General features: G+C 45.0%; 2 protein-coding genes across 8 annotated transcripts; one reads left to right on the plus strand and one right to left on the minus strand.

Annotated features, from left to right (window-relative positions):
* The first annotated feature begins 138 nt into the window (after nt 1-138).
* LOC127008279 (ATP-dependent (S)-NAD(P)H-hydrate dehydratase-like) lies at nt 139-6,968 on the plus strand. Of its 3 annotated transcripts, none has more exons than XM_050880081.1 (2): nt 139-253; nt 4,821-6,968. In XM_050880081.1, the coding sequence occupies exon 2, from the start codon at nt 4,843-4,845 to the stop codon at nt 5,773-5,775; it is 933 nt and encodes a 310-aa protein (XP_050736038.1). In that variant the 5' UTR covers nt 139-253; nt 4,821-4,842; the 3' UTR covers nt 5,776-6,968. The 3 variants fall into 3 exon arrangements, with proteins under 3 accessions (XP_050736038.1, XP_050736037.1, XP_050736039.1); XM_050880080.1 differs by lacking the exon at nt 139-253 and adding an exon at nt 2,656-2,821; XM_050880082.1 differs by lacking the exon at nt 139-253 and adding an exon at nt 2,664-2,904.
* On the minus strand, nt 6,833-19,654 carry LOC127008277 (ATP-binding cassette sub-family B member 10, mitochondrial-like). Of its 5 annotated transcripts, none has more exons than XM_050880073.1 (14): nt 19,605-19,654; nt 18,700-18,807; nt 17,125-17,239; nt 16,624-16,809; nt 16,201-16,407; nt 15,597-15,799; nt 15,350-15,460; nt 14,952-15,122; nt 14,087-14,321; nt 13,562-13,681; nt 12,987-13,153; nt 11,924-12,183; nt 11,437-11,538; nt 6,833-10,928 (listed from the first exon to the last, which is right to left on the minus strand). In XM_050880073.1, exons 2-14 carry the CDS (start codon nt 18,781-18,783, stop codon nt 10,802-10,804), a joined length of 2,088 nt encoding a protein of 695 aa, XP_050736030.1. In that variant the 5' UTR covers nt 18,784-18,807; nt 19,605-19,654; the 3' UTR covers nt 6,833-10,801. The 5 variants fall into 5 exon arrangements, with proteins under 5 accessions (XP_050736030.1, XP_050736031.1, XP_050736033.1 ...); XM_050880074.1 differs by lacking the exon at nt 19,605-19,654 and adding an exon at nt 19,373-19,496; XM_050880076.1 differs by lacking the exon at nt 19,605-19,654 and adding an exon at nt 19,433-19,450.
* Nucleotides 19,655-21,128: the final 1,474 nt, after the last annotated feature.

Below are 21,128 nucleotides of genomic sequence, written 5' to 3' on the forward strand. Positions count from 1 at the left end.
GTATAATCACGGTTTTGTCTTACTATTCTAAATTCATGGTCTACAATAAAAATACTGAGTCCTCTTTTGATGGATTTTAGTAATACAAACAATTAAATAGACTGCCTCATGGCTACACTTTGGAACAGATGGAAAAACTGAAGACGCCCTGAGAACCACATATGTTCCCCCCGGTGGCCATCAGCTGATCGCCGTCAACAACTCAGCTGCTCGGGTCCATTTCCACCTCCAACATTTTCCTCCGGGGTTTAAGGTGAATATCACCGTGACATCCACTAACATAGGTACTGGAGGGTTTATTATGTGCTACAGATGGATAAATTCAACCTCTAAGTTCCCCTGGAAGGATAAACTTTGTCAGCCACTACGCTAACCATATTGCCGAGAATAATATATCTTATCATGATTGTGACATTTTAATTCCTGTGTTCACGATACGGTAGCGCTGTGTATGGGTGCGTGGGGGCCCAAATGGGGGATGATATTCAGCAGCCACGGCCTACTTCAGACAGACTACTATGCATTTTTAGGTGAAACACTAATTCTCTTTCACGTGGAGTTAATCACCGGAAAACAGCTACGAAAACACGAACGAATTTTGCGACAACTCACTCTTTTCGCGGCGATTTGTGACTTTACTTAGCGGGGATAGGTGAGGGACTTAGGGTGGTGGACGTTAACATATACGACACGAAAGCGAGTTAACTTACGTGTTTCGGGCTCTCGGACTCGGACAGAAGGGATATCCGTGTGGATAGTACGTACCAATTCTTGAGTCTCTTGACACCGTCTGCTACTTTTTCTCCCTTGTAGCTCACCCTCAGGGCCTCGGACTCCCCTTACGTCAGTCACCCTCAGGACCTTATGTAACCATTCACTACATTAACCCTATGCGATAAGACCGGCGAACGCGTAAACATCAACCAATGACTTCTGACCCGACTCTCTCTCTCTCTCTCTCTCTCTCTCTCTCTCTCTCTCTCTCACTAGCGCTTTGTCTCTCTGATCGGCGTAAAGTCTGGGGAATACTCTATAGTTGTGTGTTGCCTCGTGCTCACATCTCTGTCACATTGATTGGCCCTTGAGCTTGTGATGTGTAAGAACTAAGATGCCACCACCCCGGGACACAGGGCAGGGGTGACATCCGGGTTACCACAATCTACTTTCCTCAGTTACTCATTTATCGACCAACCCGAAAGGGAGGATGAACAGCTGGGTAAGCTGCACGCCGACTGTCGAGACCGGGATTCGAACTCGGGCCCGTAGCTAGACATGTCAACCACTTAGCCACGTTCCACGCCGCAGGTTTGGTCATCCATCATTTCCAACACGCAGCGCAATTTGTATGATATGTGTAATGGCCTGAGACGTTGAAAAGGCCTCGATATTGATGACAGGATTGGTTACCCGACTTCACAAATATGAGGACTGAGGACAACTTTAGGTGCTAATATTACTGTTATAATGTTAGCGGCCCTGTGGAGCGCTGCTACGGCGGCGGACCGGGGCCTGAAACCTCATCAACGGTGAACGGTAAACGGTAAAGTTGTAGAGGGTGGGTGTTGGTGAAATTTGAGAGAACGTTAGCGTCGATGTGTGGTGGACAGCAGTGTGTATCGGTACCTTTTTTTCTAATATATTTCTCAAATAATTATGTTGCTGTGTACTGTTTGCCAACTCAACAGCTGCCTAATTTGATTGCATATCCTTAGCAATAAAAAAAGCGCAAAATCTGACCATGAATATGAATAAATAAGGGTTTTCTAGTACATTTTATACCGTGAGAGCAGGGTGAGTGAACTAGATGACATACCGCAGTCATGACGTCATCGATGACGTTTCAGTGAGCTATCCTTATAGTATATAATCTTTGGATATACCTCTTGGGTTTGACGCTAGAGTGCGCTTCGCGCCTCAAGACCCGGGTTCGAATCCCGGGCGAGTTGTTGGAAAAAATATATTTATCCTGGATAGATAGATTTCTCATGTGCTTCGATCGAGAGGAGGCAGTCCCCTTCGTGATATATTCGTTCTAGCGCTTTAGTAGCTTACAACAATTATCAGTGGTGTAGAAATACCTACAACAAACTCCACACTGCATAAAAAAAATATATATATATATAGCAGGAAGGCATACAGCAATTAGTAAGTAAAGCCTTAATACAGGAAATTTACATTGGAATGAAGGCAAACGATAACAAAACAATAGATTACTACATATTTAATTAAGATAGTCGATTGAGTGTGAGATTGGGTGCAGAGAGAGAGAGAGAGAGAGAGAGAGAGAGAGAGAGAATTTAACATAAAAGTTAGAGGAAAATGGAGAGGGAAAAGAAAACAAAAGACTGATAAATAACCGTATAATAGCAACCCTTGCCAAAGAAACACATCCCAATCCTTGCGTCTGGGTGTGACTTCAACATTCCTGCTGCTTGTTCTTCCATACTGCTGATTCCTGTGCTTCTACAGTCTCTGAGCAGCCATTTTTTAGTGTTATGTGTTATAATATTACGTGTTTATTTTCATTATTAAGAGTGGAGAAAGTAAGGACACAGATGAAGGCGTGAAGCGTTGTGCGAAGACGTGAATTCACAGCTGTGTTGGTAGAGGCGAGGGAGGGAGAGAACAAGAGGGAGGGAGAAAAGGGGGAGGGGGGGTTGAGAGCCGGAGTGAGCTGTCTGTGAGTGTGTGTGGGGCATCGGAGAGTGCCAGCCACCACTCTCCTTCCTTCCTCCTCTTACCTCTAACTCTCTTACTCTCACAGCTCACTTTTCCGCCCGTGGACCCCCCGACTCCTTCCTTCCTCCCCTATTATCGACAGGTAAAGTGTGATGATATGGTGGTGATAAGTGACGCTGAACACCTCCCTAATCTTAAAATGCGGTGGTGAGGTGTTGACTTGTGGTGAGTGTGGTGATCCATGTGATATAGTGGTGTTATTTTGAGGTGGCGAAATTGAGTGTAATGTTATGGGAGGTGATGGTGATAGAGTCCGGTGTTGCGATGGTGATGTTTGACGTGCGGTGTAGTGATGTGTAGTTATCGTCACTATCTTGTTTTATATTGGATGAATGACGGTTCGTGGTTTTGATGTGTGCGATTGTAACATCATTTACATGCGGTGATAATGAAGTGATGAGCGTGATTGTGAATGTAGATGATGGTGTTGTGCTGACTTGGTATATGGTGATGAGGGTTGGGGGAGAGTGATGGTGGTGATTAAGGAGATTGTGTGGTGATGGACGGTGTATTAATGATGTAGTTATGCATGACTTTGTGGTGTTATTGTTGTCGTTATTGTTGTTGGTGGTGGTGAAGGACGAGCTGCTTGTGGTTATACGGTGGCGGTGAAAGGTATGTGTAACTGGATCCGCAGCTCGGTGTGGTGGTGGTGGTGGTGGTGTGGGAAAGGACAGGGTGGAAGGGAAGGGGTGGGGAGGGGAGGGGGCGGCAGGTGGTGAAGAAAAAAAATGCATTCCTTTACCACTTCATATAAATATTTGAGGCTTAAAAAATAGATGTGAGGAAGGAGGGCCGTATTTAGTGACGTGTGTGTGTGTGTGTGTGTGTGTGTGTGGAGAGAGAGAGAGAGAGAGAGAGAGAGAGAGAGAGAGTATCCCCAGCGGCGGGCCGTTGCCCGCTCATCGACATATATGTATTCAATTGCAATATGTAAGATGTAAAAATAAAGAAAGAAAAAGAGAGAGAGTAGTAGTAGTAGTAGTCGCAGTAATAGTTGTAGTAGTAGTAGTCGCAGTAATAGTTGTAGTAGTAGTAGCAGTAGTAGATATCCAGGAACATCACACTGCATAGTTGTCATCAAGCCAACCCCCCCCCCCCCTCTCTATCTCTCTCTCTCTCTCTCATTTTGTGTCTAGTCTCTCGCTGTTACTTCTTACCGTACTACTACTACTACTACTACTACTACCACCACTATACTACTACTACTGCTACAAGTCATTATATTTAGTGCCCTTATACTGGCATGCAGATACATAATGAGCAGAGAGAGAGAGAGAGAGAGAGAGAGAGAGAGAGAGAGAGAGAGAGAGGAAGCAACGGAAGAGGATGTGGAGGGAGAAGATGGCAATGAAGATGGTGAGGGGGAAGGAAAGGGGTTGTGGCAGGGGGATGGAGGGGAAGGGAAGGAAGGGGGAGGGGATGGAAGGGAAGGGGAGTAATGGTGGGGAGGGGAGAGTAGCAGTCCTATAGTATGTAGAGAGTTTACACACTTTCTCCGCTCCCCAAAAATAGGGCGGGAGGGGTAGGAGGGGGGGATCGAGACACTTGATTCTGATGTTAAAATAGCAGAGAGAGAGAGAGAGAGAGAGAGAGAGAGAGAGAGAGAGAGAGAGAGAGAGAAATCGTCCTGTGCTCAACATTATCACGTTCAACCCTCTCTCTCTCTCTCTGAAGTGCCATGATTAGATAAATAAATACTGAGCGGCTTATTTTTCGGTATATTTTGATGGCATTGTCCTCTTCCATATGGTAGTTCACACATATTTAATTGCCTCCAAAGTTTATTATAATTTTCCTCAACCCCTTGAATCCACACCACGTATAGATTTGGAGTTGGCTTAATTAAAGAATCACGCAGCTCTGGATAACAGGCCGCCGCACGCTCTCTGATGTATATATAGCTTTTCCCCGCACAGGAACGCCCCCTGCCACACACCCTCCTGCAGCCTCCCTACAGCGGAGGTGTGAGGGACGCATTAAACACTCAAGGGCGTTCTTGGGCTTGTGGTGTCGTTCCTGTAGGTGTGTGACAGGTGGCGTGTTTACGTGTGTGTTTCTCAGGTGACGTATTGTTGCAGGTGTGTGGGCGCGGTCCGCAGAATGTCCGCTAACGGGCCGCAGTTCCCGGGTCTCGCGGGCTTGGTGTCCGGGGTGGTGCCGCCCCTCACGCCTGCCGCCCACAAGGGTCAGGCGGGACGCATCGGCATCATGGGCGGTTCGCTGGAGTACACAGGCGCGCCTTTCTACTGTGCCATGGCGGCCCTGCGCATCGGTGCCGACCTGGCCCACGTGTTCTGCCACCGGGACGCCGCTATTCCCCTCAAGACGTATTCGCCGGAGCTGATCGTGCACCCGCTGCTGGATGCCACCGATCCCCTCACGGAGTTGGAGGAGTGGCTGCCGCGCCTGCATGCCCTCGTGCTGGGCCCCGGCCTCGGCCGACGCCCGCAGACCTTCGCCACGCTGGGCCACGTGCTCGAGGCCGCCAAGGACCGCCAACTGCTGCTTGTGCTGGACGCCGACGCGCTCTTCTACCTCAACGAGAACTACGACACTATTCAGGGCTACTCCAACGCCCTGCTGACGCCCAACAAGGTGGAGTTCGCCCGGCTGTACCGTGCCGTGATGAAGGCTGACATGCGGGCGGAGGGCGTGACCGCAGAGCACGTGCAGCAGGTGGCGAAACGGCTGGGCGTCACCATCGCGTGCAAGGGCGCCGTTGACGTCATCGCCAGCGGGGACAGCATAGTGCACTGCGAAGTGGCAGGCTCCCCGCGTCGCTGCGGCGGCCAGGGCGACGTGCTGAGCGGCGCCGCGGCCATCCTCCTCTACTGGGCCTATGGCACCGCAGCAGCCACGCGGGAGCCGCCCCTGTACCCGCCCACCGTGCTGGCGGGCTGGGGGGCGTGTGCCCTCACCCGCCGCGCCGCCAACCTTGCCTACACCCAGCGGGGGCGCGGCACCCTCACCACGGACATGCTGCCCTTCGTGCCCAAGGCCTTCTCCTCGCTCTTTGAGCCAAAGACCAAGTGATGCCCCACCCCTCACTCCCACAGCTTCGTCTCTTCCCCATCCACCCCCCCCATTACCAAGACGACAGTCACCCCAACCCTTTCCTTCTGGGGTCTGATAGACTCCATCTCACTCTGGGTTAGTGACCATGACTGCTCTGTGACAGTCTCATTCAGGCGTAAGGTAAAGTAAGAATAAGGCAGTGCCAGTAATGCAACTTACACTCCCTTTTGTAACGTTCTCCGGAGTGTTGGCTCCCCTACATGTGTTCCGAGGTGATGCATGTGGTGTTATCCTGTTTGTACCCTTCTTCACTGCCTGGGCCCGGCACCGGACGCCTTGGCCAGCAGTGTCATATTGTTACTTTCATGCCCTTCATACATGGCAATTTTGTATTCCTGTTTTCATTAATTGTGGGTAAACCTTCCTTACACCCTGTCTGAATGTTTTGTACATGGTAGAGGAATGCAAAGTTCTGTAAGCACACACACACACATATGATGAATTGATGTCAAAAGACGGGACAAAACGAGCTTGACTCAATCCTGTGAAAATACAATTAGGTAAGAACACACACACATCAGTCACTGTCATGCAGCTTCTCCCTTAAGCCTCTCTCCAGGGTAGTGCAAACTTACGTGTACCTTTTTTTTACATCTGAGTATTTTCATGATTTAGGTAATATTTTCCATCAAGTCAAGAAAAGTATCCTCAGCCAATTAGTAACAGGTGCAGGGATGGGGCGGGGGGGCTTAAGGGATAAATTGTTTGGTGAATATAGTACACTGAACAAGACTGAAAATCGTGTACAGTATAAGCACTCCGCAACCCGAGGCCTTGACGCCGACTCCAATAACAGTGTATACATGTGTAGGATTTTGTGTATGCTGTCATTTTCATGTGGACTTTTTTTTTTATATATATATTTAAGTATGCCAATTCCAACTCTTATCAGTAATATCAAAAGTAGCCGTCGACCAAGCACTTCAAGGACTATAAACTACTTAAAGAAAAGTAGAAAAGAAATACAGAATCACTGTGAGATAAAAATACCACATTAGATGATACAAAAGCTACAATCATCAACTATGTTTATTTTACCAATATAAAGAATGTATACATCTCATTTACTCGCACCTACAATATACTATATATCCATCGGGAAAAATAGCTATTATACATTTTTCTTAAATAAACAATTCTTTTGGTCTTCAGTATTATGTTCTTTTCATGTCTTGTCAGCTGTGTATAAAGACCATCATTAGCTTTTATTGTGCATGAGAGTCTGCCTATTATCCTGCCACCTTGTCTGTAAATAAGTCTGTTTTGCTAATGTAGAGTTCAGACCAGGAGGCAGACAGACAGACACAAAGAAGAAATAGCAGGTAGAGAGACACCAAGAGGGTAAGATGAAGGTTGGGTGAGTGGTTTTCAGTCTGCAGGAATGCCAGTAAAATCTAAGCTTTGGAAGAGTGTGTTTCCCAATCTGTGCACATCATTCCAATTAGTACTTATATTAAAAGAAACTACTCTGGAAAATTGAGGTGAAGTATATGAATGATAGTCAAAATGAGGTTCAATAATCAAGTGTTACTTTGACAATACTAATTCATTTTGTACCTCTGCTCAATTTTCCAGACTATATTTTTTTCCTGCTGTGAGTGCTCATGGAAATGGTGAGTATTGATTAGGTGAATGTTTCCCAATTGCTTCAAGTGGATGGTATGGCCTTTATATTTCAGCTGTCAGTGTCCTCTAATAACACCTACCACTCCCTTGCTGGCTCACTGCTCAAAAGACTCTTAACAGTAATTCTATTTGCCACTACTAAGAATGGAAGAATGTCACTGGTTTTGTATAAATATAAAATTATGATTGCAGCAAGAGGTGAACATAAATTATAAATTATCAGCCTCACACCACTCCTTCCCTCAAGGCAGAGGTAAATTTGGGTACATACGCAAAGCTGGCCACAGTGTTCATCTCAGTCTCATTGAACCTTGGGCCCGTGGTGGGTAAGACCTCTACTCTGGGACACTGAGCCAGTGTGACATCCAATTTGCCACTTTACCTTCCCCCAGGTACCTATTTATCAACCACCCCAAAAGGGAAGATGAACAGCTGGGTGAGCCGGAGGTGCTGACTGACCACGGCCTGCAGATTTATGGCTAGGCGAGCTAACCACTACATCACATAGCTATATTTTGAATACGTACAAGAATGTCAGTCAAACACTTATCCTTCAGACATTGCTGAGTTTTAGGCTCTGTTTTGATGGGAAAAATATGGAAAATGTAACAAATTATTTCTTGAGATAATGAGCCAAAAGGGTATGTCAGGTCTATACGTATAAGCACCTCCGACAGCAAGCAAAAGACAACAATCATACGTGGTCTTACAAGACAAACTTTCTTTCCTCCCCTCCGCTATGCAGCTGGTGCCTTCAAAGCCTCCTCTGGGCAAACCCATAACCAAGCTACCATAAAGCTACTACAAAAACAAACAAAATGCATAAATAACTAAATAAATACAACAATAACAACAACAACAGGGTGTATGGTAAACTTAAAAACATGCAAAACACACACACACACACACACACATACACACTAAAATATCCATGTATTATGTCTGCTGTCTCTTCAGTGTACTCTAATACTACATGGTTCAAAAATGTTTCATTCTGAGACATCTTTGTTTAGTGTGCTACTGTCAATAAATTTTCCTAATATATTCTATGCTCTTGTCTGTGATTATTCTTATAATACATAGAAAAGTCCACAAAAAGAACAATGAGTTTGTGAATAGATAGTTTATTAGTCATACTGAAGGGTGGATGGTCTCTGAAGGGGAGTATAGGAAGTCATTGATAAGATAGACTGATAGGACTGAGGCATGTGTGAAAGAAAGAGGCAGGAAGGGAAGTGTACAATGATGTACAACTGTGAGTAAGTGTGTGTGTGTGTGTGTGTGTGTGTGTGTGTGTGTGTGTGAAATGCACTTAAAAAGCATTGTGATTGGTTTAAACATATAAAAACAGAACTAACATTTTCCAATAATTTTAAATGATCAGGTCTACTTGACTTTCTGAAAATTGTAATAAATTAAAGCATAAAAGTTTTAGGCCATATTTATGTGGCTCTTCCTTAAAGCAAATTTTGAAAAGTTATAAACTCATCAACAATTAATTTAAATTAGAAACAACAGCTCCAAACAGATTGTGCCTCGTATTTTACAATGACTTGAGCTGCCATGTGTATATGCACCATCATTTGTGATGTGCAGTGCTCTAAAAGTGGGAGATTGTTACTCAATATTTAAGAATGAATTGGCTGTTTAAATTCTTCATCTTCACCGAGGTTGATGTTATTTTATCCTTCAGAGGAACATCACCTGAAATGTCTTTATGTGAAATTTGAGTCAGGCTCACCACAACCAAACTCATTCATTGCACCAGTGATGCCACCGCTGCCCCACTGCACGCCCAGCAAGGCCACAATGCCTAGACTTTAGTCACAGCCGTGGGTCAGGTGCATCAACTACCACCCTGCCAGACCTAAGTAGCTGATGTTTTATAAACATCTACTTTAATTCATATGTAAGATGTGCACTTTATGCAGAGTATCCTACAAAGAAATAAATAAAACCTAGGCATGAACACATCATAACTAAAGAAACAGAAGGGAATAATCATCTACATAATTATAGCCAATGCATCAACAAGAAATCACATCAAGGAGCATGCAAAGAACACAAAAAGGTAAATACCCACCTAAGTGTTTGACTACTGGTGTCATGAATTGTGCATAATAAGTCAGTCTGAATAAGGCATGAGTTTGCTGCATATATTCAAGAATACAAAACTTATGATAGTCTACTCCTGTCTCTTGCAGAAGTTTGTGTACATGCCTTATTTTGTATTTGAAAGAGTGCCCCTTTTACTTTCACAACCTTCACTAAAGAAAATTAAATATTACAAAACAACGGCTTCTTTGATGAAATGGCAAGATGTGTGTGTGTGTGTTATGTTGTGTGTATGTGATTTATGCATTTATGTTCCTATTACATTGCATATATTTGTTCTTGTTAATCTGCAACACACTCTCTAATACCGGTATGGTCTGTTTATTGAGCCACGGGAACGCTTCACTGTGGCTTGATGCAGATTAGGAAAAATATGTATCTGGTTATTTACATTCAATCACAAACCAGAGAGCGCATCAAAATGTCTCGCTCTCTACATCATCACAATATATTTCCTGCTTGTAACAATGATAATACGTAAATGCCTAGTCTTGAGTATATCGTATGCTGTTAACGGTGAGGTGTTAGCCATGAAGGGTGAGTGAGGAGGGAGGAGAAGCAGGTGTTGAAGAGAGGTGAATAGGGAAACAGTCGGGCAAGTCTGGTAGTTATTAGTCAACAGGTTAGTCCCTGAGCCTGTAAGTAATATCATGACAGGAATTGTCCCATTAACTTGGTGGCCCACAATTTGGGGACACCAATCATTATAATTATATGTACGTAATTATTCTCACGATACCGTTGCACAACCATCACCGAAAAATAATTAAGTACTAGTATTTGCACAACACTTCTAAAATTTGTATCCATTTGGTCCTGCTATTTTTTATCACTTGATTCTGATCACCTCCCTCTCTTTCTGTGGCAAGATCTTTATCACCTCCATTCTCTACTCTAACCCTTCTCTTTGGATCTCCCTCAAGAGACTCGTTGAAGCAGAACCTCCACTTTCATTTTCCCAGCCTTTCCCCTCTTCCTGATACTCTAATACTCTACCCTTCCACTTAATGGGGAGTGATGTTTCTCTCTTTATAGACACTCCAACAGCACAATGTCAGCAGCTATCGCACCACACAGGCTATTCATGAGCAGACGCACACCCACACCCACACACAACACCTCATGTACCCCCACCATTCACAGCTTTCAGACTCCACACCTCACACCTCTATCTAACCTGAGTGTTCCCAGAGTGGCCTGGCTGACACTAGGAAGAACAAAAGACGGAACGTTCTCATTGGTCTCAGCTGGTGATGGTCTGCCGCTCCACCAGCTTGTAGAATATTCCCCCCGGATGAGCCATGAGCTGCGAGTAGGACCCCAACTCCACCACGGCCCCCTTGTCCAACACGGCTATCTGGCTGGCATTCCTGGAAACATGTGCAGTCTTGTTTGGGAATGTCTGCTACTCTCTACACACACACACACACACACTGCTTTAATTAGTGCTATTAGAAAAACACTACTCAAGAAAACAGTGAAAGATTGATGATGAAGCTATTTTGACATTTAACCCGGTAGCAGTGACAGGCCAATTTTGTGCCATGATATAAACCCACCAAAATAGATGATACATAAACTGATCAGAAATGCTTTGATATATATTATGAAATGGTTTGTGTGAGTGATGATTTTTTCTCATTTTTCTCGCTTAGAGGAACCGTTAAGAAACATGATCCCCGCAGCTACTGGGTTAATTAGTGCTATCAGAAACACACTACTAAAGAAAACAGTGAAAGACTGATGATGAAGCTATTTTGACAGGCTAAGAACAACAGAATGAAACATAATTATGGAATGATGGTCTATGCCAAACACGATGGAGGAGCAAAGGATGGCACAACAGACGGGGACGCATGCATCGCCACTGTTCCTTACTTGATGGTAGAGAGCCGATGGGCGATGGTGATGACGGTGCGCCCCTCCATCAGCCTCTCCAGCGCCTCCTGCACCAGACTCTCACTCTCGGCATCCAAGGCGCTGCTCCCACAAAGAAATATTTATTTTACTCTAATATTTTTTTGCAGTCTTGATATTTTGGGTCATTATTACTTTCTGAAGAACCAATTTTTTTCAGTAATATTTTTTGTAGCGATGATTTTTTAATGACGTTTTTTGTAGCGATGATTTTTTTTGTAATATTTTTTGTAGCGATCATTTTTTTTAGTATAGGTATAATATTTTTTGTAGTGATGATATTTTTAATAATATTTTTTGTAGCAATGATTTTTTAGTAATATTTTTTGTAGCGAAAAAATTTTTAGTAATATTCTTTCCAATGATTTTTATTGTTGTTTTTGTTTATTGCCCTTGACCTGCCTCTCCTTGCTGTAAAACACACACACACACACACACACACACACACCTGGTCGCCTCATCCAGCAGCAGTATCCGAGGGTTGGTGATCAGTGCCCTGGCTATCGCTATCCGCTGCTTCTGGCCCCCGGAGAGCATGATGCCCCTCTCCCCCACCAGCGTGTCGAGGCCCTCAGGGAAGGACTGGATGAAGGGCAGAGCGTTGGCTTGGCGGACGGCGGACAGGAGCTCCTCATCCGTCACTGCCTCTGGGTCCGCCACGCCATACAGCAGGTTCTCCCGGATGGTGGTGGAGAAGAGCATGGGTTCCTGAGTTGAAGTAGAACATGATTTATTTACTTTTTTTTTTTTTTCTTTTTTACAGCAGGGGAAGTGGCTCAAGGGGGGAGAAAAAAAAAAAAAAAAAAAAAAAAGCTAACTATATCATTCCAATGTGTCCACGATAAACAGGAACTACCCACTCGACAGCCTTACACCGAGGATGAAAATAATATGTGCGGTATTTTATTGTTTTGGATTATTACAGAAAAGAATACAAAGGTCACAACACAATCTGCAATAAAAAGACCCTCACACAGCCCCTGGTAAGAAAACGATTGAAGGTGGTGTCAATCGAATGGAACACAGAAAGAGAGCAATTTTTTTATGTATTTTACTTATTCATTCATTCATTTCATCGACGCCTGCTCTTAGGAGCTCCCACCAGGGGATGGCCATGGCAGAAGAGCTTCCAACTTTCTCTATCCAGACACTCCCTCCTTGTCTGCTCAAAGTTTCTCAAGGATCTTTACCCCCTCTCCCTAACATACTCTTGCACCCTATCCTTCCATTTCACTCCTCTAGCATTCCCTTCCTCTATCTCACTCACATACACCCTTCTGGTCATCTTACTCTCCTCCATTCACTCCATGTGGCCAAACCACTTTAAAGTCTGTCACTTCACTTCTTCCACCACTCAACACTTCTTCCCTTCACCCCTGTGACACATTCCAAAACGTTCGTACACACTTTCATTACTCATTCCATCCATTCTACTCACACCGCAAGCACTACTTATCTTTATTTATATGTAGTTTTTTTTGTGTGTGTGTAATTTAGCCAGCCCTACCTACCTGACTGACAGCTCCAATGTTAGCTCTGAGCCACGATGGGTCAAGCTGGGTCACTGGCACTCCATCCACCGTGACCTGGCCAGCCTGGGGGTCATAGAGACGTAGCAGCAGTGACCCGATGGTACTCTTCCCCGATCCGCTGGACCCCACCACTGCCACCACACTGCCTGGGGTAGGGGGGAAGAAATGTTATATCTCTGTTTCTAAATCGGAGGATGATGGAAGTAAATGAAGATGTATGAGGAGTAATATCTTTGGAAACATTATGATTGGCACTAAAGCTGTGAAAAAGGTTAAAACTAGCACAGCACAAGATGGTATTGCGAGGAATTGCACCAACCTATCCTGAATCATTATAATTGGTACAAACTATTAAAAAAAAGTTAAATCTAGCACTGTACAGAATGGTATTGGCAGGAAACGCACCAACCAATCCTGTTTGGCACAAGAAAATTCGTGAGTACCCCAAATTTTTACTTTGAGGAATTTTTCGCCTCCCTGCAAATGTTAAGGGACAACTGTAGACGTGAGAGGATACTGCTTCTGCGGATTTATTTCCTACTGCTGCCACTCACCTGCAGGCACGCTGAGGTCAAGGCTCCTGAAGATGGGTGTGTCGGGCCGGCTCGGGTAGGCGAAGCTGACCCCTGAGAACTGGACATCACCACGAAAGGTAGCCGAGTCAAGACGGATGCCTGGAGGGTGATGGCGGAGAGGGTAAACATCCCGACAGACATATAAGTCAGCACACACGCACACAAACACACACATACACACAAAAAAAATCAATACTGCGAGCACTCCTTTTTTATGGTAAATGAAACCTAACAAAAACATGACAAAAAATAACATGGGACAATGAAAACATAACATAACATAAAACATAATAAAAAATAATATAAAACATAACAGAAAACGTAACAAGCATAACAGAAAGCACATAAATGCTACTCGTATATAAAGGCAGTAGAAGATGCCACAAAAAATTATTATGTAGTATATTCAATTACAAAAGGTTCTCAATTCTCAAAAAATTCTCCCATCTTATACAACCCCTGTTACACCACTCCCTACCCCCAAACAACCCCATAAGGACTCACCCCCAAGAACAGGCATCTCAGGCTTGCGGTCGATGAGCTGGAACAGTCTAGTGGAAGCCCCGAGGCCGCGATTCATCTCGGAGTAGAAGCCCGACAGGCCTCCTAGTGAAATGCCAACATACGCGGCGTACAGAAGGAAGGAGGAGAGCTGGCCCACACTTAACGCTGACTCCGCCACCAGCCCGCTCCCATAGTATAGCACCGACAGGATGATGATGTTGCCGCTGAGTCCAGTCTGGGGAGAAAATGGTGATTGGTACGTACATGGAAGGGGGGACAATTTTTTTTTTACGTACAATAAAGGAGGTAGTTCAAGGGCAAAACTAAAAAGGGAAAAAAAGCCTACTATTGTTTTTTTTTAAGCCCTTGATATGTCTCCTTTACTGTAAATACAAAAATAAATAAAAATAAAGTAAAATAAAACAAATCCTGATAATCACTGCTCCTTTAAAGAAAGTAGAAATGCATGGTCAAAAGCGAGGTCAGTTTTGGATTTCAGTTAGTTTTAAATCATGACCCTCACCTCACTCCACCTTTCACACCCATCGCTCAACCTTTCCCTCAACCTATTCAACTCTAAATTTCCTTTGTCCCTTTGCTTCTACATTTTTCTTTCTCACAGATATTTCCTGTTTTCCTTCCTTTCTCCTCTTTGCTTCTTCTCCCATTATTCTCCCTCCCTCCCCCATTTATCATATTCCTTCTCCACTCATCCTTCCCTCTTCTGTCACCCATTTCTCCTATACCTATCAACAGGAAATGGGGAATGAATTAAAGATGGGGGAAAAAAAAGAGAATGGAGGGTGTCTTTCTCTTCCCTTTTACCCTATCATCCTCATCCACCTCATCCGCTTCATCCACTCACCAGGCCAAAGAACACCCCCCGAGCGAAGGCCTCCCGGTAGGTCATCCGCAGCACCTCATCCACCCTCCTCCGGTAGCGCTCCACCTCCCCCATCTCACCCGCGAAGGAGCGCACGGTGCGGATGTTGCTTATTCGCTCCTCGGCCACTTGTGTTGCTGCCGCGAGTGTGTCCTGTGGGTGGGTGAAGGGTTTTATTTTATTTATTTATTTATTTTTTTTGAGGACCTACAAAGTGATACAAAGCAATACAGGTAAAAAGAAGTAGTAGGAGAAAAAGATGAAGAAGAAAAAGAAGTAGAAGCAAAAGAAGAAGAGGGAGAAGAAGTAGAAGAAAAAAAGGAAGAAGTAAAAGAAAAAGAAGAAAACACAAACACACACACACACATACACGCACGCACCTGCACTTTCCTCGTAATATTCTTGACATATCTCCCGTAGAACACCGCTGAGAGAGCCACGGGTGGTACGATGGACAACCCTACCATGGCCAACTCAGGGGACATGTAGAACTGTGAGGGGGCAAAACAGACATAAGAAACCATACATCCATGTTTGCCTCATCTGTCTCTCATTCCCCATTCACAGCAACATCTTGTACTTTATACCTGACCTTAAAACTACCGCTACTACCCGCTCAGTCCTTACCATCATGCCCACACCAGCCAGCGCCATGACGGAGGACCTGAGACCGTCGGATATGTTGGAAGTGACGGCCTGGGAGACAAGGGCAGTGTCGGCGGAGAGCCTGTTGACAAGCTCGCCGGTCTTTGTGTTGTCGAAGAATCCCGTCTCCTGGTGCATAATGGAGGAGAACACCGCCACTCTCAGGGACTTGGTGATGCGCTGCCCTGTGGTGGTGAATGAGAGAGGGAGAGAAGGGTGGTGAATGAGAGGGAGCAAGGGGTGGTGAGTGAGAGGGAGAAGAGTGGTGGTTGAGAGAGGAAGAAGGGTAGTGAATGAGAGAGGGAGAGCAAGGGAGGTGAGAGGAGGAGACGGGAAGAATTACAAAGCGAACACTCATTTGTTTTTACACCAACAGAGTGATAAAGAAAACCGGCAACATAATACTGGTGGGTAACAGGAGTGAAGGAGGATGTATAGATGCTTGAAATGGACTGACACAAGAGGAGATAGTGGCAGAGTGTATGTATGTCAGTTGAACAAGTATAGAGACTGAGACTGGACCATACATGTAGCTCAGGCCCTGTATGCTACTACTAGGTAAATACCCCCCCCCACACACACACACCTGCAATATTCATGAGGTACACCCGGCCAAAGTTAGCAGCAGCGCCTGTGAGGAACACACCCGAAAGAAGCACACACACCCGCTTGAGGCTCTCACCGCCACTAGCGTCAACACCACCGGCTGTGTAGATGAGGTCAATGACGTGGCCCAGGGCGAAGGGAACGGCCATGGTGATGCTGCTGGAGACTGTGAGGAGACCAATGGCATCTGTGGGAGAAGAGGATGATGATTATTGGAGCATTAATCTTGGCACTGCAACTGCTGGGTCATATGGCGCCGAATTTAATACAAAGCTGTTGAGGATTGAACTAGTGGGAGTGGCATGAAGCTTACTGCAGAGAGAGACTAGCCAATCACATGCTTAGGAGTTAGGTGAATGGATATTTTGTTCTCAACTGTACACACACACACACACACACTCACATGCAAGGGTCCATCGTTCCGGCTTGGCCAGGGCGAAGAGTCTACTCATCTCTGACATGGATGGTGGCTTGAGTCTTGGGGTCACCGCCGTCCCTGAGCCCTGCGGGAGCTTTGTGGCCGCCGCTGCTGGTGGTGTCGGTGTGACCTCCGTCGACCCTCCCCCCCCATGCTGGCCTCTCCACCACTCTGCAGAGGACATTAACTATATAACTGTTGGAAGCTAAACAGAAATATAATATATACTTCTGCTTTTTATCAATAATGGTCAAAATTTACATTATTGTGTCTACTATTGAAGTTTTATTCCATTTTTTACTGTCTGTCTATATATCTATCTGTTTGTCTGTCTATCTGCTTGCTTGTCTTGCTCCATCCAGTGATGTTCAGAGGGAATTCCTTTACAATGACCCTTTCTTTCCTTCATCCCTCTACTGATTGGTCTCTCTCTCTCTCTCTCTCTCTCTCTCTCTCTCTCTCTCTCTCTCTCTCTCTCTCTCTCACCTCTGACATAAGTAAGTCTTGGGTGGAGCAAACATCTCTCCAGGTGGTGTGGGTAGCCTCGTGGTGCCCAGGCAGCAGTCGCCAACCCCCGCCTGCCTCCCGCCCTCAGACAAGTCTTTGAGGGAGAAAGAAATGGTACTGTAAAAGAAGACTGATGTAGACAATTGCACGGGGGGTTGGGTGCCCCATTGTCTCTCCTGCTTATCAAAACTAGCCAAGTAGATACTTGGATTAGTCAATGAAGCTTCTGTACTCAAACAAGTTGGGCATGTCACCCTATTAACATTTCAAACTTCAAGACAGCAAAAATGGCACCACAATAAAAAAAATTGCCTGTGCCATGACAGGTTTGGGCCGACGGTAATACTTTATAAGAAGTCCGCCTCCCCCTCCGCCACTCCAGCCCCCCCTACCCCCTAAGACAACCCTGGGGAACCGGGGTTTGGGGGGGAAGCCAAAATCACTGAAAAATGGGCTTCCAAAATTTCCCTAGAAAAATCCCTAAATGAAGGAAAATTCCCGTCTCGAAAGTAAGGAAAGTCCCAACTTTATAACCTAACAGCCTCCCTCACTCCCCTGCTAACCAAGGGGGGCACCCCCCACATGTATGATACGCTGGAAAATCGTGGGTTTTTGTTTTCGGTGGGTGACCCCTGGACCCCCCCCCGCTTCCAAAATTTTCCTAGAAAAATCCCTAAATGAAGGAAAATTCCCTACATGGGGGGGGTACAGGGGGGGCACAGCCCCCCTTGGTTAGGAGGGGGGTCGAGGGGAGCGAAGCCCCCTCGTTAGCAGGTCGTAAAGTTTGGTTACAGGAGTTTAAAATAATCTGCTCCCCACCAAAAAAAAACCAAAAAAAAAAAAAAAAAACGATTTTCCGGCACATCATACATGTGGGGGGGTCCAGAGGGGGATGCAGCCCCCCTTGGTTAGCAGGGGGGCGAGGGGGGCTGTTAGGTTATAAAGTTAGTACTTTCCTTACTTTTGAGACTAGGGAATTTTCCTTCATTAAGGGATTTTTCTAGGGGAATTTTGGAAGCCCATTTTTCAGTGATTTTGGCTTCCCCCCCAAACCCCGGTTCCCCAGGCTTGTCTTGGGGGGTAGGGGGGGGCTGGAGTGGTGGAGGGGGAGGCGGACTTCTTAGAAAGTTTTACTGGGCCGACCACCAGGCCTCTGAAGAAGGCCTACTGGTGCTACGGGCGAAAACGTAAAAAAAAAATAAATAAATAAATAAAATAAATAAATAAACAAATAAATAAATAAATAAATAAATAAATAAATAGATGTTCCATTCCATTACTATTTGAATTAGGAAATATTCACACTGGAAAACTTGAGTAGAGGTATAAAAATGAAATCCAGCCATAAAAAAGCATAATAATTTAACTTTTAACATGATGTATTTCATATTTATTCTCAAATTTTCAAAGCAGTGTTTTTTTGATGTGCGTAAACTCTTGGAATGGTGCACAAAACTTGGTGAACAAAATACTTTAGTAAAGAACACTGAGGGATGGGATGATAAGCTTTTGGAGTGACAGTAGGCTAAGTGGAAAACAGAGTCCATCACCCACCCCGGGCCAGCTGTGTCGCAAAGCCAGCAGCAATGTGGGGTCCAGGGCGCTGCGACACCACACACCTGCCACCACACCCGACATCCCTCCTGCAACACTGCTTCAAACCTGAAAAAAAAAATATCACGATATTTTTTAATGGGTGATAGAAGGAAAAAGTAAAACTACAAATCAAATTACAATAAAGATTGGTTTTCTTAATGAACTAACATCTTGCCTCCAATGTAACCAACTGCTCCTCTGTTGCCATATAGGATTCTACTAACCTTTAAACCTGCTGGACAACTTTAGGAAAAAGTGAAACTATCAAAACAGCTGTGCGGGAACCCGTGCACTTACAGACAGCAGAGCAGCCCACAACGTCCTGCAGCAGATATATAATCCCTCCAGGTTCACCACATAACTTCCAATGGGCTCTTACCAACGGGGGGCTTTGCCCCCCTTGTCCTTAGTGGCACTAAAGGGCAGGTGAATTTATATGAATTTCTTAATGGGAAGGGGGTTTGCCCCCCTTAGTGGGTGACATATGAGCATGTTGATCTTACAAATCTTAACCAAAATGACAAAAACACCTGGAAAACACAGTGAGAGGGAAAAGGAAAGGGAGGGGGAGGGATATGAAAGAAGACAAGGGAAGAATAGAAGGAACAAAAGACACAAATAAAGGAAGCACCAAGGAAACACCACCGGAAGTCGCCCTCCTCTTGACTAACCAACCAACAAACACACACACAGGTTACATCAGTCCACCTGTGTCGCAACACCCCCGGCTACACCCCGCCACACAGGTGCACACGGCCTGGGCTGACACCTGGGCCTTGCTGGCAGGTGTAATGGGAGTGTACAGGTGTGTGGCGTGGGCTAATAAGGCAGGAGAGGCCCGGGGAGAGGGAAAAGAAACCCACCAGCCGGGAAGTCCTTCTTCTCCTCTTCCTCTTCCTCTTCTTCAGGGAGGTAAACAAACCCACTCTCGATTTCTTTTTTTTTTTTTTTCTTCTTCTTTCTATGTTATACTTTATTTTATTTATTTTGTTTTACTCTCATATTCTTTCTGCGTCATGAGTTTTTTTTAATGTTTTCTCTGTTTTAAAGAGACCTGTTTTTTTTTCTTCTACTTTGTTATACTTTCTTTTATTTCTTTTGCTTTTACTCTCATATTTTTTTCTGCATCATGAGTTTTTTTATTTTTTATTTTTTTAATGTTTTCTCTATTTTAAGTAGCCTATATTGTTCTTTTTTTTCTCTTTTCTCTTTTCTTGTTTTACGCTTTCCTTTATTGCTCTTGTCTTTTCATTCATATTTTTTTCTGCATTTTTTCCTCCCCAGACTCCCCCTTCTCCCCTTCTTTTTCCTCTCCTCAGCCTCCCTAACTCCTTTCCTCTTTCCCCTCAGTCCTGTCCCTCGTTCCCTTCTCCCCTCTTTTTCCTCCCCAAACTCACTCCCTCTCGTTCCCTTTTCCCTCCCCAAACTCCCTCACTTCCTCTCGTTCCTTTTTCCCCTCCTCCCCTTCTTTTTCCCCCTTTCTCCTCTCCCCAGCCTCCCTACTTTCCTCTCCTCTCCCTCTTCTCCCCTCGGTCCTACCTCTCCCTCTTCTCCCCTTTCTATTTCGATTTCATCTCCTCCTAATTTACCCCCTCCCCCTTCATTGATTTCTTTCCCTCTTCCCCTCCTCATTGCTCTCCCTCACCCTCTCACTCATGACTTACTGTTGGATGGAAGGGTTTGCTCAAGCTGGAAAAGAAAGGGGCCTCTCTCTCTCTCTCTCTTGTTGTTGTAAGCCTTGTTGAACAGCCGGCGGTTCTTTGCTGATACAATACCGGGGCTCCCCTTTATAATTCCGGGCCATAGTTTCTGAGGGGGGGGCCCTATACCCCCCAATGTTTCTTATATGGGCCTCAAATGCCCCTAAGAGTGCTCATTTTTCAAAACATTTCTCCAACCTGTGCATGCTTGCTTTGCTCACCACCCTATCCCCCTATCATGAACCTATATGTCCTCTAGTGCCCCCCCACCCCCCACACATGCACCAAAATATGCCAAAATTATGGGCCTGTTATTTGTTTCACTTTCATCAACAATATTTCGAGGAAGTGAAAAAAGTGCACAGGTATAAACGATGCCAAATACTCAGGCAACAATTTATTGTTATTTATTCATTTATATAAAATAAGCAAAGAAGTTGAATGAATATAATTCTCTTTCACTGATGAAGCCCAAGTGTGCACTTACCAACACACACACTCCAAGCCTAAGCCTGAAGCCCTGAGCCCAACACTCAGATGTCCCACACGCTGGTGGTTTGTTCCGATGAAGGACAGCCCAGTGGTGAGCCGCAAGCTGCCATGTGATCCTGGTTGACTCGCGCTGCTTGGTAGTGATCCGTGAAATCAGACAACACAATTAAGGAGCTGTCAAGTGTCCAATGCTTT

This window comes from Eriocheir sinensis, chromosome 37, assembly GCF_024679095.1.
Source record: "Eriocheir sinensis breed Jianghai 21 chromosome 37, ASM2467909v1, whole genome shotgun sequence".
Lineage (NCBI taxonomy): Eukaryota > Metazoa > Arthropoda > Malacostraca > Decapoda > Varunidae > Eriocheir > Eriocheir sinensis.